Here is a 16416-nt window from a genome sequence, read left to right on the forward strand (position 1 = left end):
ATATATACATACCACGCCATAAAATGTACATTTGACCAAGTAAAGAGGCCAACAACACGCATGTTGATCTGCCTCTGCACAGGACCCGCATCGATGACCATCAAAATCAACTTTCGTTTTCATTTTTCTTGTGTTGTCGATAAATACGGGGTTCATATTCCAAATGTGACGTATATGAAAGGTAGTACTTCCGCTAAAGTTCTCCGATAAAAAGGTCTCGATGGGTACAGAGCTCGAGTGCAACTGTTATACCCCGGCCAGTGCCTTAATATATACCCAAGGATTCGAAGAATGGCCTCGAGATTCTTAGTAAGAAGGTCAAACAGTAAATGATACAAACCTGTCCCGAAAAAAGAACAGTAATAGGAAGTAGCATTTCACAATAAATTTCGACTTGGTGCTTACATATTTTGAGTGATAATTTGATTTAACGATAAACATCCGATATTAGTGTTAAATTGATTGAATGATGAAAGTAATGCTTCTAGATGTTATGTTGTCAGTACTGTCACATTATACATTAGATGTACCCTTCACCTTATTCATTATGTCACTATACAATAGTAAACAAATATCATGCTTAACGTTGTATACTTTTTTTTAATGCAATTAGAATGTCATTTATCCGACGTCTCGAATTTAATTAATGATATACTGATTTTAGTGCATATAGATGACTTACTCATTTTCGTGACAGGATCTCATTAGCGTTTTTTTTTTAATTTTTTTTTTTTTTTTGACGAAATTTTAACTGTGAAGAACAAATACGCGTGCTGTTGTTGCAAGTCGTGCTATGTGATTTTATATTCATGTAAACAATTACTATAGCTTTGTTAACTTGATACTTCCTAATCCGGAAGATATTCTAATTAAAGTGTAACTTCAATATTTGACCAATAAAGGTGCGACAAAGCAGTTCTTGGTATTTCATATATGTACCGTGCTATATGCAACACGAATTTACTTTTAAAAAATGCATGTTTTTTTTCTATTCGTTACGTACGGTATCAATAAAGATAATACATATTTCCAAAAGTATGTCAAGGGAGGTAATCACATAGACCTATTTTCTATTTATTGAACTTATTATCATCATTACGTTCTTAACGACCCGTGAAAACATGAAAGGTCATTAGGGTCATCAACCGGTGAAAGACACAGCGATCCAAAAGGAAATAACATCAAACAAACTAAAAGGTAAATGACAAATGCTAAAAATCTTAAATGGATATATTATCACAAAAGATTAAAATGGTAAGGCATATGCTATATTATAGACATCTTTCAGATAACAAAGATTTATAACGTTTAAGTATTTTTTCTCGAGTAGACAGAAGGTCAATGCAGTCCTATAAAAATGTTTAACGGTGAATGGCTCTTTTAATACTATGCACAGAGAATTATCTTCGCCTGTCAACATACATGAATTTGTTAGGTACGACCAATTTGAGGTACATGTTTGATATATAGCTTATATAAGGACATAGTGTTCTAGATATTGAAAAAAACGACATTTTAAAAGGACTTTATTAAAATTGTGTCATAGGTACGCAGTTTTCATTTAAGTGCTTTTATTAAAACTGACTTGTGTTTATCAATTTAATATCTTTATTTCTTTTCATTACAGTTTAAGCTGTCATTATTCAATGACAGAAATAGGTTCTATCATTCATACGGTTCATTTACGTCCGTTGAATGTGCTCGACTATAAACTGCGTACATATGGAGGGTACAGTACTTCCCAAGAGATCTTGATGAAAAACATAAAATATTTATTTAATAATTTTTATTATTGAAATGATAGATCCCACTCTAACTGGTTTACATTTAAAAATTGAAACAACACTGAACATGAAAATCGTGTAAATGAAACCAAGGCCATTTTAAGGACTTTGATTAGGATAGACACATTAGCAGTCACGTTTTTGATAGTTAAATCAACAAAGCCGTAATCCAAACAAGGTCATATCATTACGATATCATTACGCCCAAATTAACGACGCGACAAAACCACATGTAGGTACAGAAGATCAAGTTCTAAATAGCTTTATAAATGTGGCAGAAATAGGTCACATTAATATGTAATGGGATATCATTCTCTCGGACAATTTTCCAAAAGGTACAAAAACACTCACCACTCATTGTGTTATACATTTATAACAACGAGCACAAACAGCTTATGTAACTATCAATGAACATGAACGTAATGAATATATATATATATAAAATGATTGTTTTAAAACCAACTGTTGTTTTAAGTGATGTCGTTGTCGATTTAAAGCTAATTCAATGTTTTTATGTGTAATATTTTATGTTTACATTTATATTTTAAAGGGATTTACATTTATAGCAACATTACGTACATTGCGATAGGTAGATTTCTATCCAAAATAACTGATGTCGTTAATGGCATCGAGCTGTGGATGAGTGGTATATACAATAGCGCCAAAGTTAGTACTGTCTGGTCCAAGGGATAGTGTTGTACGTGCTTGTAGTACTCTTAATGTCACGACAGCGCCATCTTCTAGGTAGAAAAGACCCATAACGCTGCAAGTGCGAGTCTTTGAGAACAGATATCTATCGTTCGTCTGCCTGACATAATCAAGCCCCTGTCTACATCGTAACAGGCGGGTATGGTCACTGTAAACCTCAATATCATGTTTGTCTTCTGTTGTCCGGATTATTACCTAGAACAAGGAGTATAACTTGTTGTAGAGAAACAGGTGGTTTTGCACATTCATATGGAGATATATTGAACCATTCTCTATTCTAAGATAAGTGGTAGATAGTTATGTAATATCTTGTCAAAATATATATACATAACGATACTTGATTTCCTCCCCTGGACATTTGTGTTTCTTTCCAAAATGTTTGATATATAAACGAAATTAACTACGTATATACATTTCTTTTGATCTGATCACAATTATCTTCCCATTGTTTTGATTGGGTATAAGAAATTTCACTGTTGGTATATATTGTAGCAATGAAAATTCTGATTAGGAAAAACAATTATATGTATTTTGTTTCTTATTTCACACAAAATATATTATTCCGCATGTAACAGATTCACTCTATCTAACATCCAAACTCACATTGATATAAATGAGATGAAGTCCTCCTGTTTGCACTGTAAACATGCCAGGTGATGATTGGACTAGAGCTGGCTGGATACCGTAATCGTTATTCTTCATCCAGTCAGCACCGACGAAGAATTTAATTATCTGTCCAGTTTCTAAATTAAATCACATGGCTTGTATAATGTATTATATTATGATATTATGTCATCATTTCAAATTTCAAAAACATCTATTCATCAAATGATATCACTGGTTCTAGAATAGTTTCCATTAAGAAAACCCTTTATCGCAGAGAGATTGCATGACAAAGCCCTGATATTAGAACGAATGTATTGCTTCGGAATTGTAAGATATTCTGTTGGGTAAAATAAACTAATATATCCTATGATAACATTTATATTTACAGATAATTTACAAATGATCTAATCTGTTATGGATGCTGTAGTGCTTTTACAGACACAGAGGGACAAAAAAGCTTAAGAGTTGCAATATAATAATAACAATTCACAGTAATGTCCTCGAGAAGATGCTATACCCTAATAACTTTAGATGGCATGAGAAGGGTCTTCAGTATGTTTTTCAGTAAGGTACTCGTCAACTACTACACAGAGATTCTACTTAAAATAATACTGGCTGTTCAAGAGGTGAAAAAACCCAATCAACAAAGATTTTCAACAAATATTCGCAAGTGCTTAATTTGTAACAAACATGGCGCGAATTATTTATATTAAGTATGACTTCGCCAACACAATCAAGTGTTATGCATAACGACATACTGTTACTCCAGTAGGTTCCGTTTCTACAGAACGTGCCATCCCACCTTGGTATACAGCTCACTGAAACAAACCAGACGAAAAGTAAACACAATTGTACATTGTTTACAGATAAATACAGCTACGTGCTGATAAAACGGTTGGTATAGTATCTATAATGTATCACTTTAACATTGTTTGTGTTGAGATTAATTGTCATACTAAAACAATATTTTTGCTGTAGCTAAAGCAAGCAGAAATTATAGAAATCTTCAAATAATTCCAAAAGATTATATATTACAAATGATATTAATTTTTCGGTTTTATAAAACTACCGAATGACATGCGTTATAAGATTAGCTAAATTGATCTTCAGAAATATGAAAACAGCTGATACATAAACCAGGTTCGATGATAATATGAAAGAACATACCATCTAATTGTTGAAAATCAAAAGACCCATCACTATCAGCTACGAAATGTGAAGCTCGAGTTGAGACCTAAATCAGTGAGAAATTACAATTTATGAAATAAAAAAATTGAGTGATTGTTCATTATTATTCCGTTACCTTTCCATCTGGGTTTGTCAATTATTACGACAAGATCAACACTCGTCATTTTGTTTAATTGTATCAATATTGCTATTTAATGAAATAATTTACCAATAATATATATATTATACAATGAAAGTTGTTTCCTCACATATACCTCACCTGATCTGTCTGTGTCCTCACGGTACGGGTACCTAGAAATCAGATTATACAGATGCATGTATAAGGCATATATATGATACACGTTTATTTTTTGTTTTTTTTTGTTTTGTTTTTGTTTTTCTGCTTTTTGTTTTTGTTTGTTTGTTTTTTGCTGTTTTTTTATACAAATGTTTTAATTGACATGATATACTTACTTTTTTATCTATAATATATTTACCATATTTTTTTTTTTACTATTTTCGACCTTAGTGTACGGTCAAAAACGTTGGACGATTCCTAACAATCTCGTGTACTAAATACGTCAGCGCTAGCACGCTTCACACTGGTCATGTTTCTGATATAAGTCAGCGAAACGTCAAACTTCTTTTCTTATGAGATACTACTTATTTCAAATAGGATGCACAGAGCAAAGGGAAAACACAAAAACAAACGATTTTTTAAAATTTATTTATTTATAATGCAGTTTTTATATACTTATATATTTTGGTCTTGTTATTTGGTATTTCTCGGAAACGTCCTTTGTCAACTGTACGTGATTGAGGACAGTGCACTGTCTCTATACAGTAACGCTGACCTAATTGACATGCGTAGTGATATTACATGTGTTCTGAAAACGTGAGGTAGTGAAGATATTGAAAGTCTCGAGATAGAGTTCAGATATCAGCTTTGATTTGATAGGCGTAATCAGGTCGTGTTCAAACATTGTATAGTTTGCACGCTTATAATGTAATACAGAGGAGAAAACAATATTATGACTATATTTTAAGGTATATTCATAATCCACCATTTTAAGAACCAAACACATATGTAATAAATAATTTTCTCGCTATGATGTTTCCATCTTCATCTAACTTCTTCAATTCAGCTTAGGATTTATGTCCCTTTTTCAGCCCTGTTTCAATATTTGGCTATACTGTAAGGTGTTATACACTTGTGTATCGTTTTACAATCTCTGACTGTTTTTCGAAAATGCTGTATTTGAAAATTGTTTTAAAAATACTTTTACGAAAAATATTTTTATTTTTGCTTTATCTTTTGTTTGTTTTTGTTTTTTGCGTTTTTGTTATTTTGTTTTTGCTATTTGTTTTAGTTTTCCCTATTTTTGAAATATGAATATCTAGATAAAATTAACATTTTTTCATTTTTTTATTTTGGCACAACATTAAGTCGTTCCTTCCTTACGTTTCTTTTTGAGCTGGCGTTTGACTGCTTTTTGGTTGTCTTCACTAGTGGAAATCTCATCCTCAACAACCTGGTAAAGAATAACAATGAAGAAAATCGTCATAATGAGAGTACTTTTAACCATGTGTTAAGGTTGGTGTAAAAGTTGCTTATGTATGTAAAACAGTGACGTACCTTTTCTTTATCAGTTGATGTTATTTCCTGCGGAGCATGTTTGACGTTATGAGCCGAAGAACAGGTTTCAGCAATGGCATCCAATTTGTTCCTTGTGATTACCACCATCACCAGACAACTAACAATAACGAATGACCCTAAGCTAACTAGTGACCACAAGGCAGTCCTTTCCATCCTACCCATTCTTACAGTTCGATGACCTACATGGTTCTGTTTACTGAATTTGGACTCTTGTCCACACGCGCACTGACCAACATTTGATGACGCTACTGAATAAACGGGATCAACTCTCAAAGATGACATGATGTTTAAATTTTCATCCAGCGGTCCTCAAAAGCTCTGTCCTGCGGTGTAAAAACCCTAGCACACAGTATCCTACCAGTTCAAAACATGTTATGAAAACATGATCATGCTAATTTCATATGTATACCTTGTCTGTTCGGTGAAGTAACTTATCAATCTCGATATCTATATATCAACAATATCCCGGTTCATCGATCTCCCCATCATTGTTATGATAGCCTTGTTAATGTCAATATAAATTTATTAAAAGCTTTAGCAGCTTTCCATTTCATTGACCAAATAAAACAAAGAGTGCTCTCGCATTGATAACAACCTCAACAATTTGTTTTGTCCTTTTAATGTTAATTTGTGAAGTTGTAATGTGAAAAGTTCTAAGGACCTAAATTTGTTATTCCTATAACAGGTTGACGTTGTTTCTAGTTGTTAAGCTGGCCGAGGGAAATCCTTCTTATTGTTTAATCTATATTCAGCGTATTTCATCGCACTAGTTTGAAAGATTTTCTTAGAAATCCCATTTTTTCACGAATTTAACCGTTGATAGCCGTTGAAAGTCACAGTCAAAGTGTTCCTGACGAGCGTTTCTTTTCACATTGATTCATTCACACGACCATTTACCAAAATATACAATTAGCTCTTATCAATCAGGGAACAGCACATTTTGATTCAAATTCAGAATTAGAGACTGTATACTCAAAGTATGTGTTATAGTGTATCATACAGCTGTTTCGTCATTCTAGGACTCGTCAGTGATGCTTTGGACCTAAACGGTCAAAACACACACAATTGAATTACATCTTGTTATACAAATTTAGAGTTAGATGAAGTCGGTCGACCAAAGAATTAAACTGCATCGTACAGGTAGCCTAGGAGGCCACTGAGGAAAATCCAAAACTCGAAAGAAAAATACAAATCTAGACGGTGAAGTGCACTAGCCCCATAATTAAAGAAATTCGTAATTTTCATATCAGATCATTTTAAAACATTTTTGGCCATTTGTCTTTCCATTATAACCCAGATGGTCATTTTCCATCATCACAAGAAGAGAAAATATTTTGAGTGTAAAGGAGATGAAAGCAGGTGATGATTCCCGAATCGGGATAACTCTTCAGCACCCGTATTCACACAGTTCAACATCATATGGTATATCCATTTTCGTTGTGTCAGCCTAACCTTATCTTTCTTATATTTCCTTTTGAATCGGAGGGAAGAGAACTTTCAGTAAGTATAAAGGCCTTGCTGTTCATCTTTTACTTTCAAAGATAATCTAGGGAAGCCTTAATTTTGTTTTCTTAATTGTTTTTTCTTGATTTCTACCGTTTTAGCGTTATATTCCAGCATAGTAATGTAACAGATGTTGTTTATTCTTTATCTGTAATATACAAATTACGAAATATATTACAAAATTCCACTTGATAGCTGCAGGGATTTGGTGAAATGGACAAGACTGAGTATAAAGCGATGAAAAAATGTTAAGTCCTGAAGGGTCAATCTGCCGAACAGTTTGCAAGAGTGAGCGACTGTTGTTTATAATCTTCCATTCTTCTGCAACTATCGCTGGATGAAAGAATTCCACCATGACACAGAGTATTTAGTTTGTGACTAGACTTAGAACAACTAGTACTAACCCGGAACATTGCCATTTTATACAAAGTATTGATGTGAAAATGCCATCTTATTTCTTATGGTTTAGTAGAAGCAACGGGTCTGTCATATGGATCCATACCTCATGACAAACTATACATGTCAAGTGTGCAATATGAGTTCCTGGAAAGCTTACAGATGACATTAAGCAAATGAGTGTAGCCATTAGTGGAGTCTTGCTGAAGAGTACCGGAGCAAATGAGTGTTGTCATTAGTGGAGTCTTGCTGAAGAGTACCGGAGCAAATGAGTGTGGCCATTAGTGGAGTCTTGCTGAAGAGTACCGGAGCAAATGAGTGTTGCCATTAGTGGAGTCTTGCTGAAGAGTACCGGAGCAAATGAGTGTTGCCATTAGTGGAGTCTTGCTGAAGAGTACCGGAGCAAATGAATGTTGCCATTAGTGGAGTCTTGCTAAAGAGTACCGGAGCAAATGAGTGTAGCCATTAGTGGAGTCTTGCTGAAGAGTACCGGAGCAAATGAGTGTAGCCATTAGTGGAGTCTTGCTAAAGAGTACCGGAGCAAATGAATGTTGCCATTAGTGGAGTCTTGCTAAAGAGTACCGGAGCAAATGAGTGTTGCCATTAGTGGAGTCTTGCTAAAGAGTAACGAAACTTTATCATTATGACCCGGAGAGTAAACAAAAATAGATAGAATGGCAATACTCCATAAAAGACAAAGACAATTAAAGCCATCGAGTACGCCTAGAATGTTATGGTGACCACAATTAATGTGGAGTAATATGCCAACCATCTGAAGCAGGTGCACCAATCAAAAACATTCTGTCTCATCCTCCGCCTTCACATATCAATACTACAGAACTAGTCCCAGGCGTCTCCCCAGACTGAAACAGACACCTGTGTCTGAGGTGTAAGAATGACCATGAGCCGAGTGCTGATGCGGAGAGACCAATATGTTTAATTATACTTGTCGAAATTTAATGGTTTGTGGACATAAATTCGTATGTCAACAAAAAAGTATAAAATGAGGATTTTAAAAATTCAAAACCAATTTGTAAGCAAATCTTTAAAAATTAATCTAAAAACTAAGGAACTTTCAGGAGAGTACAAATGTAATACCAGGGAGAATCCGGGAAGGTAAGTATCATTGTCGAAACCCGTCCTTTTAACATTCTTTTAAGTGGGAAATACCTCGGTATATTAATGAGTATTCGATTATAACTTATAACATATCCTCACGAGATCATGATTGCTATTCTAAACTTGCCAACAGCCTTTTCAACTTACTCTTATGCAGAAATTCCAATCCATTCGATTGTTAACGTTTCTCTACGTCTCGTTGCAATTGACTTCACATATGTTTATGTTGCATTTCTAGTTTAATAAACCATTACGTTCTTCGACATCTACATTTGTCGAAGGAATTTATTTTGAACGACCCAGTCAGTCTCTGGACCCTCTGAATATGTTTCTACAACATGATGTCTTTATATCATCACTTTACATCATCAGACAACCATGACCAGACATCACATTACATCATGATTAAACCATGACCGGACATCACATTACATCATGAGACAACCATGACCGGACATTACATCATGAAGCAACCATAACCGGACATCACTTTACATCTTTAGCCAACCAGGACTGGATATCACTTTACAACATGAGTCAACCATGACCGGACATCACTCTACATCTTTAGCCAACCAGGACTGGATATCACTTTACAACATGAGTCAACCATGACCGGACATCACTCTACATCTTTAGCCAACCAGGACTGGATATCACTTTACAACATGAGTCAACCATGACCGGACATCACTCTACATCTTTAGCCAACCAGGACTGGATATCACTTTACATCATGAGACAACCGTGACCGGACATCACTCTACATCTTTAGCCAACCAGGACTGGATATCACTTTACAACATGAGTCAACCGTGACCGGACATCACTCTACATCTTTAGCCAACCAGGACTGGATATCACTTTACAACCAACCATGACTGGACATCATCATCTTTAGCCAACCAGGACTGGATATCACTTTACATCATGAGACAACCGTGACCGGACATCACTCTACATCTTTAGCCAACCAGGCCAACCAGGACTGGATATCACTGGATATCACAACATGAGTCAACCATGACCGGACATCACTCTACATCTTTAGCCAACCAGGACTGGATATCACTTTACAACATGAGTCAACCATGACCGGACATCACTCTACATCTTTAGCCAACCAGGACTGGATATCACTTTACAACATGAGTCAACCATGACCGGACATCACTCTACATCTTTAGCCAACCAGGACTGGATATCACTTTACAACATGAGTCAACCATGACCGGACATCACTCTACATCTTTAGCCAACCATGACTGGATATCACTTTACATCATGAGACAACCACCGGACATCACTTTAGCCAACATGGACATCACTCTACATATTTAGCCAACCATGACTGGATATCAACATGAGACAACCATGACCGTACATTAAATCATGAGACAACCATGACCGGACATCACTCTACATCTTTAGCCAACCAGGACTGGATATCACTTTATAACATGAGTCAACCATGACCGGACATCACTCTACATCTTTAGCCAACCAGGACTGGATATCACTTTACATCATGAGTCAACCATGACCGGACATCACTCTACATCTTTAGCCAACCAGGACTGGATATCACTTTACAACATGAGTCAACCATGACCGGACATCACTCTACATCTTTAGCCAACCAGGACTGGATATCACTTTACAACATGAGTCAACCATGACCGGACATCACTCTACATCTTTAGCCAACCAGGACTGGATATCACTTTACAACATGAGTCAACCATGACCGGACATCACTCTACATCTTTAGCCAACCATGACTGGATATCACTTTACAACATGAGTCAACCATGACCGGACATCACTCTACATATTTAGCCAACCAGGACTGGATATCACTTTACATCATGAGACAACCATGGCCGGACATCACTTTACATGAGACAACCATGACCGTACATTAAATCATGAGACAACCATGACCGGACATCACTCTACATCTTTAGCCAACCAGGACTGGATATCACTTTATAACATGAGTCAACCATGACCGGACATCACTCTACATCTTTAGCCAACCAGGACTGCATATCACTCTACATCATGAGTCAAATGACCGGACATCACTCTACATCTTTAGCCAACCAGGACTGGATATCACTTTACAACATGAGTCAACCATGACCGGACATCACTCTACATATTTAGCCAACCAGGACTGGATATCACTTTACATCATGAGACAACCATGGCCGGACATCACTTTACAACATGAGACAACCATGACCGTACATTAAATCATGAGACAACCATGACCGGACATCACTCTACATCTTTAGCCAACCAGGACTGCATATCACTCTACATCATGAGTCAACCATGACCGGACATCACTCTACATCTTTAGCCAACCAGGACTGCATATCACTCTACATCATGAGTCAACCATGACCGGACATCACTCTACATCTTTAGCCAACCAGGACTGGATATCACTTTACAACATGAGTCAACCATGACCGGACATCACTCTACATATTTAGCCAACCAGGACTGGATATCACTTTATAACATGAGACAACCATGACCGTACATTAAATCATGAGACAACCATACCGGACATCACTCTACATCTTTAGCCAACCAGGACTGGATATCACTTTACATTAAGTCAACCATGACCGGACATCACTCTACATCTTTAGCCAACCAGGACTGGATATCACTTTACAACATGAGTCAACCATGACCGGACATCACTCCAATTATAGCCAACCAAGGGGATATCACTTTACATCATGAGACAACCATGGCCGGACATCACTTTACAACATGAGACAACCATGACCGTACATTAAATCATGAGACAACCATGACCGGACATCACTCTACATCTTTAGCCAACCAGGACTGGATATCACTTTATAACATGAGTCAACCATGACCGGACATCACTCTACATCTTTAGCCAACCAGGACTGCATATCACTCTACATCATGAGTCAACCATGACCGGACATCACTCTACATCTTTAGCCAACCAGGACTGGATATCACTTTACAACATGAGTCAACCATGACCGGACATCACTCTACATCTTTAGCCAACCATGACTGGATATCACTTTACATCATGAGACAACCATGACCGGACATCACTCTACATCTTTAGCCAACCATGACTGGATATCACTTTACATCATGAGACAACCATGACCGGACATCACTCTACATCTTTAGCCAACCAGGACTGGATATCACTTTACATCATGAGACAACCATGACCGGACATCACTCTACATCATGAGTCAGCTATAACTGGACATCACTCTACATCATGAGTCAACTATAACTGGACATCACTCTACAAATAAATCCATCACAACAGTACATCACTATATACTGAACCAATCACAACCATACATCTCCTTACACTGAACCTATCATAATTCACTTATATTCATCCATTACAACATTTTGTAACCGATTATTTAAAAAAAAACCCATCACAATTAACCAATTCCAAGTTTACATCACTGTTCAATAAACCCAACACCATACATCACGCTTAACCTATCAATCCAAACATCAACATTAAATACTGTCTGAATCAGATTACAAATCACTAATGAACAAAGTGTTTATTTGTTGATTGAATATGAAATGATTATAACAAACAACCACACAGTTTTTACTTTGTTGTTAGTCAACTGCATCATACATTGTAATTCTAAAATTGGTTTATTTTTCTACTGAAGTAAATAACTAAACCATAATAAGAAACATATAAAATATTTTTAAGCATTATTTTGTTTTTATTTCTTAAACATTTTTACATTTTCAAATCCAATTATGAAAACAAAAGTAGAATCAAATATTCTTTGATGCAGAAAAGAATTTATGAAGTGTATTACAGCAGCTTTCTTTCCAAACCAGGAAACAGTACAATGATAATACTAATTGTCAATTCAAGCACCTTTACATGTACAACATAAAATTAGGTTTAAACAATGTTGTTTTTGTTAGTGTTACTTACTAGTACATTTTCACTGACAGTACAATAAACATAACATAACATCACAAAACTTGATAACTTATATGAAAGCAAATAAAATAAATAAAATGAATGGGCGGAATAGTTTTAAATGATAGCAAAGGATATATACACTACGGGCAATTTGCCCTGCTAACACATTATAGTATTAAAGACCATTTTAATCTTCAATAAAAGTAAAACCAATGCTATCTCATTTTGAGTAAGATATGTGTTTACTCCTTTGCTTTATTGGAGGGTAGATATGGTATCTTCATCAGAAATATATTACACATTCATACTTGTGAAAACGTAAGTTGCACTGTTACTTAGAGGATTACTTAAATACAACACTCTTATTCCTTTTCAAACTAAAAATCTTTGTAAATTAAGTAAATTGATACATGTAACTTACAGGAATATTGCTGATAATCATTCAGTACACTGCACTGGAAAGACCTAATGATATCTTACAGGAATATTGTGGACTCTGTCTTAGAACAGCATATCCCTCAACACACAGTACTGAAGGACTTAATGGTACCTTATAGCAATATTGTGGACACTGCCTTAGAACAGCATATCCCTCAGCACACAATACTGAAGGACTTTATGGTTACAGGAATTTTGTGGACACTGCCTTAGAACAGCATATCCCTCAGCACACAATACTGAAGGACTTTATGGTTACAGGAATATTGTGGACACTGCCTTAGAACAGCATATCCCTCAGCACACAATACTGAAGGACTTTATGGTTACAGGAATATTGTGGACACTGCCTTAGAACAGCATATCCCTCAGCACACAATACTGAAGGACTTTATGGTTACAGGAATATTGTGGACACTGCCTTAGAACAGCATATCCCTCAGCACACAGTACTGAAGGACTTTATGGTACCTTACAGGAATATTGTGGACACTGCCTTAGAACAGCATACCCCTCAGCACACAGTACTGAAGGACTTAATGGTTACAGGAATATTGTGGACACTGCCTTAAAACAGCATACCCCTCAGCACACAGTACTGAAGGACTTAATGGTACCTTACAGGAATATTGTGGACACTGCCTTAGAACAGCATATCCCTCAGCACACAGTACTGAAGGACTTAATGGTACCTTACAGGAATATTGTGGACTCTACCTCAGAACAATGTATTGAATTATGTAATATCTTACAGGAATATTGCTGCTTATCCTTGAAGTAGACTGTACTGAAGGACCTCCTGATATTGTATAGGAAGATTATGAATTGTCCCTCAGAACACTGTACTGATGAACGTAACAAAATCTTACAAAAATGTTGTAGTTTTCCATCAGAATACTGTACTGAAAGAGATCATGATATCATACAGGTGGGACAACAACAACATCATTTCCTTACAAAAATTACCAGGCAGTGCTACTAGTCAATTAAAAACTGTTTTTATGATGGGGAAATTAAGCTAACAGAAAAGTCTGTTTCTAGAAGGATCATGATAGTATAGGTTTACAGCCCATCAACACAGTGGGTCACCACAGGCCATTACAGAAATATAGTGATGTTTATACTGACAAATTGACAGAGGATATATGTCAAGTTTTCAAGAAAGTTGGTAGGTAATAAAGGAAAAAATATTCACTAGTCCATATTTAAAACATCTTATACATAACAAGATAATGATTTGATTAGTCTTCTCAAGATATTGGAGGTCTGGAGATTCAATTAAAAAATATTTATAAAAATAAATCTTAAGGTTACATTAAGCTTTTTTGAAAAAGTATTGTCATGCTCAAATAAAAAACAATCCTCGTATCACTAGTCACTCTGATTGTATACATGTTAATATCTTTTAAAAAAAAAAGTATAATTTTACGGTATTTATCCCTTTTCTTTAAATGGTTTTGATGCTGAAATGTTCATTCAATATTCAATTATTCTTTTAATATCTCAACAAAAACATGCATTATACATGAGTGTGCTTTAGGCTGTTTCAGTAAAACATCTATTTGACACTAGGAGTCCAGATATAAATTACTTCTACCCTTACTTTGGTCCCCTACTTCAAATTCTAAGCAAATAATCAAATAAATTCTTTGGTTGGTATGTTTAAACTAAATCTGAAGTCCTGGAGTGGTAAAGGCATTTAACTAGAATAGCCCTTAACTGATATGCACATATGTACAGCGAAAAAAAAAAAAGTCCAATTGCAGTTTTTGTGATAAATGATTTTTACCATATATCTAGTTTTACGTGAAAGTATATGTCTTATCACTACAAAAGTTACAGATTTTGATTTGAAATGAAAATAAAACTATCCTTTTGTCATTCATACATTGCTGAGCTGCCATTAGTATTAAATTGTAAAGAAGAGTCCATCTGTGAAATGTAATGCCTCACTGGTTAGTTGATCAACAGAACAACATGGACAGATAGTCCAAATGAGGTTAAGAAACTTTCTTTCTCTAGGTGAGATATAATAAGATAAATTATTACTGTAGAAGTGTTTTACAAGACAAGGATGAAGAAATTTCTAAATCAGACGAAAGCTTTCTGGCTCATCTTCATTAAAATATACGCATTATCTTATTACAAACAAAAGGAAGATTACTGAGTGAAACTTTCACAGATGATTCAACAAAGTAATATAACTAAATTTGTCTGCATTCATAGGTTTAGTATCATATATTATATAATATATAAACATGATCAAGAGATTTACAAGAAAATTATTCATTACTCGTTCAAACAAATGAAATAACACAACTCTGATCTGTCTCAATGCCAAATCATTGCACTATTTATAATGTACAAGGTTATATAAGGGACTAAAACAGTACAAACTCACAGCCAAATGACAGCAAAAAATCTATATGCACATTTAAGTGAAGATTACAAGTAAAAAAAGGGTATCTGAAATTTATCAACATGTGTTTTTTGCTCACAAAAAAACACACCATACGTGTAAGATAAAGTAAAAAATACTTTATTTCAAACTTGATTGTGAAAGGAAATTTTAGAAAAAAACCAAAAAAAAAACCAACCTTTTTTGATGAATTGGATATCAGGTAAAGGGGACTTGTCAAGTCTGTAATATAATTGCAAGCTTAATTATTGGTCCATTTTCTGTGATAAATCCAAGTCTTAAAAAAGACAATGAAATTGACCTCTTGTAAATAAAATTCAGTAATCTTTGCAGTAGTTTTGTTTTGTAATATGAGAAAAAATTAACATACATTGTGTACCAGAGTTTATTGTTATAAATTGCATTTAAATGGCATATAAATGAGAATTCTGAGAGTTTGTATACAATACTTCTTATCTCATAAAGCAACGTCCATCTTAAATTGTATGTTTCTTGGGCCATTTTTTGTCATAAGTTTCATCATAATACAGTAATACCCTTGACATATCAAACCTGATAAAAACATATCATTATTCCAAGACTTTATAAAAACAATAAATATTTATTACTACCAGTAATTTGTACTGAAAAA

At 35.0% G+C, this 16416-nt stretch overlaps 1 protein-coding gene across 1 annotated transcript; it reads right to left on the minus strand.

Moving 5' to 3' along the window:
• Positions 1–2381: 2381 nt before the first annotated feature.
• On the minus strand, positions 2382–6204 carry LOC132545846 (uncharacterized). Its single transcript, XM_060209517.1, has 7 exons — positions 5902–6204; positions 5728–5797; positions 4546–4577; positions 4266–4332; positions 3857–3916; positions 3096–3235; positions 2382–2687 (listed from the first exon to the last, which is right to left on the minus strand). The coding sequence occupies exons 1-7, from the start codon at positions 6202–6204 to the stop codon at positions 2382–2384; spliced, it is 978 nt and encodes a 325-aa protein (XP_060065500.1).
• Between the last annotated feature and the right edge of the window lie 10212 nt (positions 6205–16416).

The sequence above is a fragment of the Ylistrum balloti genome, unplaced genomic scaffold (assembly GCF_031769215.1).
Source record: "Ylistrum balloti isolate Yb309-2 unplaced genomic scaffold, AGI_CSIRO_Ybal_v1 Utg369858, whole genome shotgun sequence".
Classification (NCBI taxonomy): Eukaryota; Metazoa; Mollusca; class Bivalvia; order Pectinida; family Pectinidae; genus Ylistrum; species Ylistrum balloti.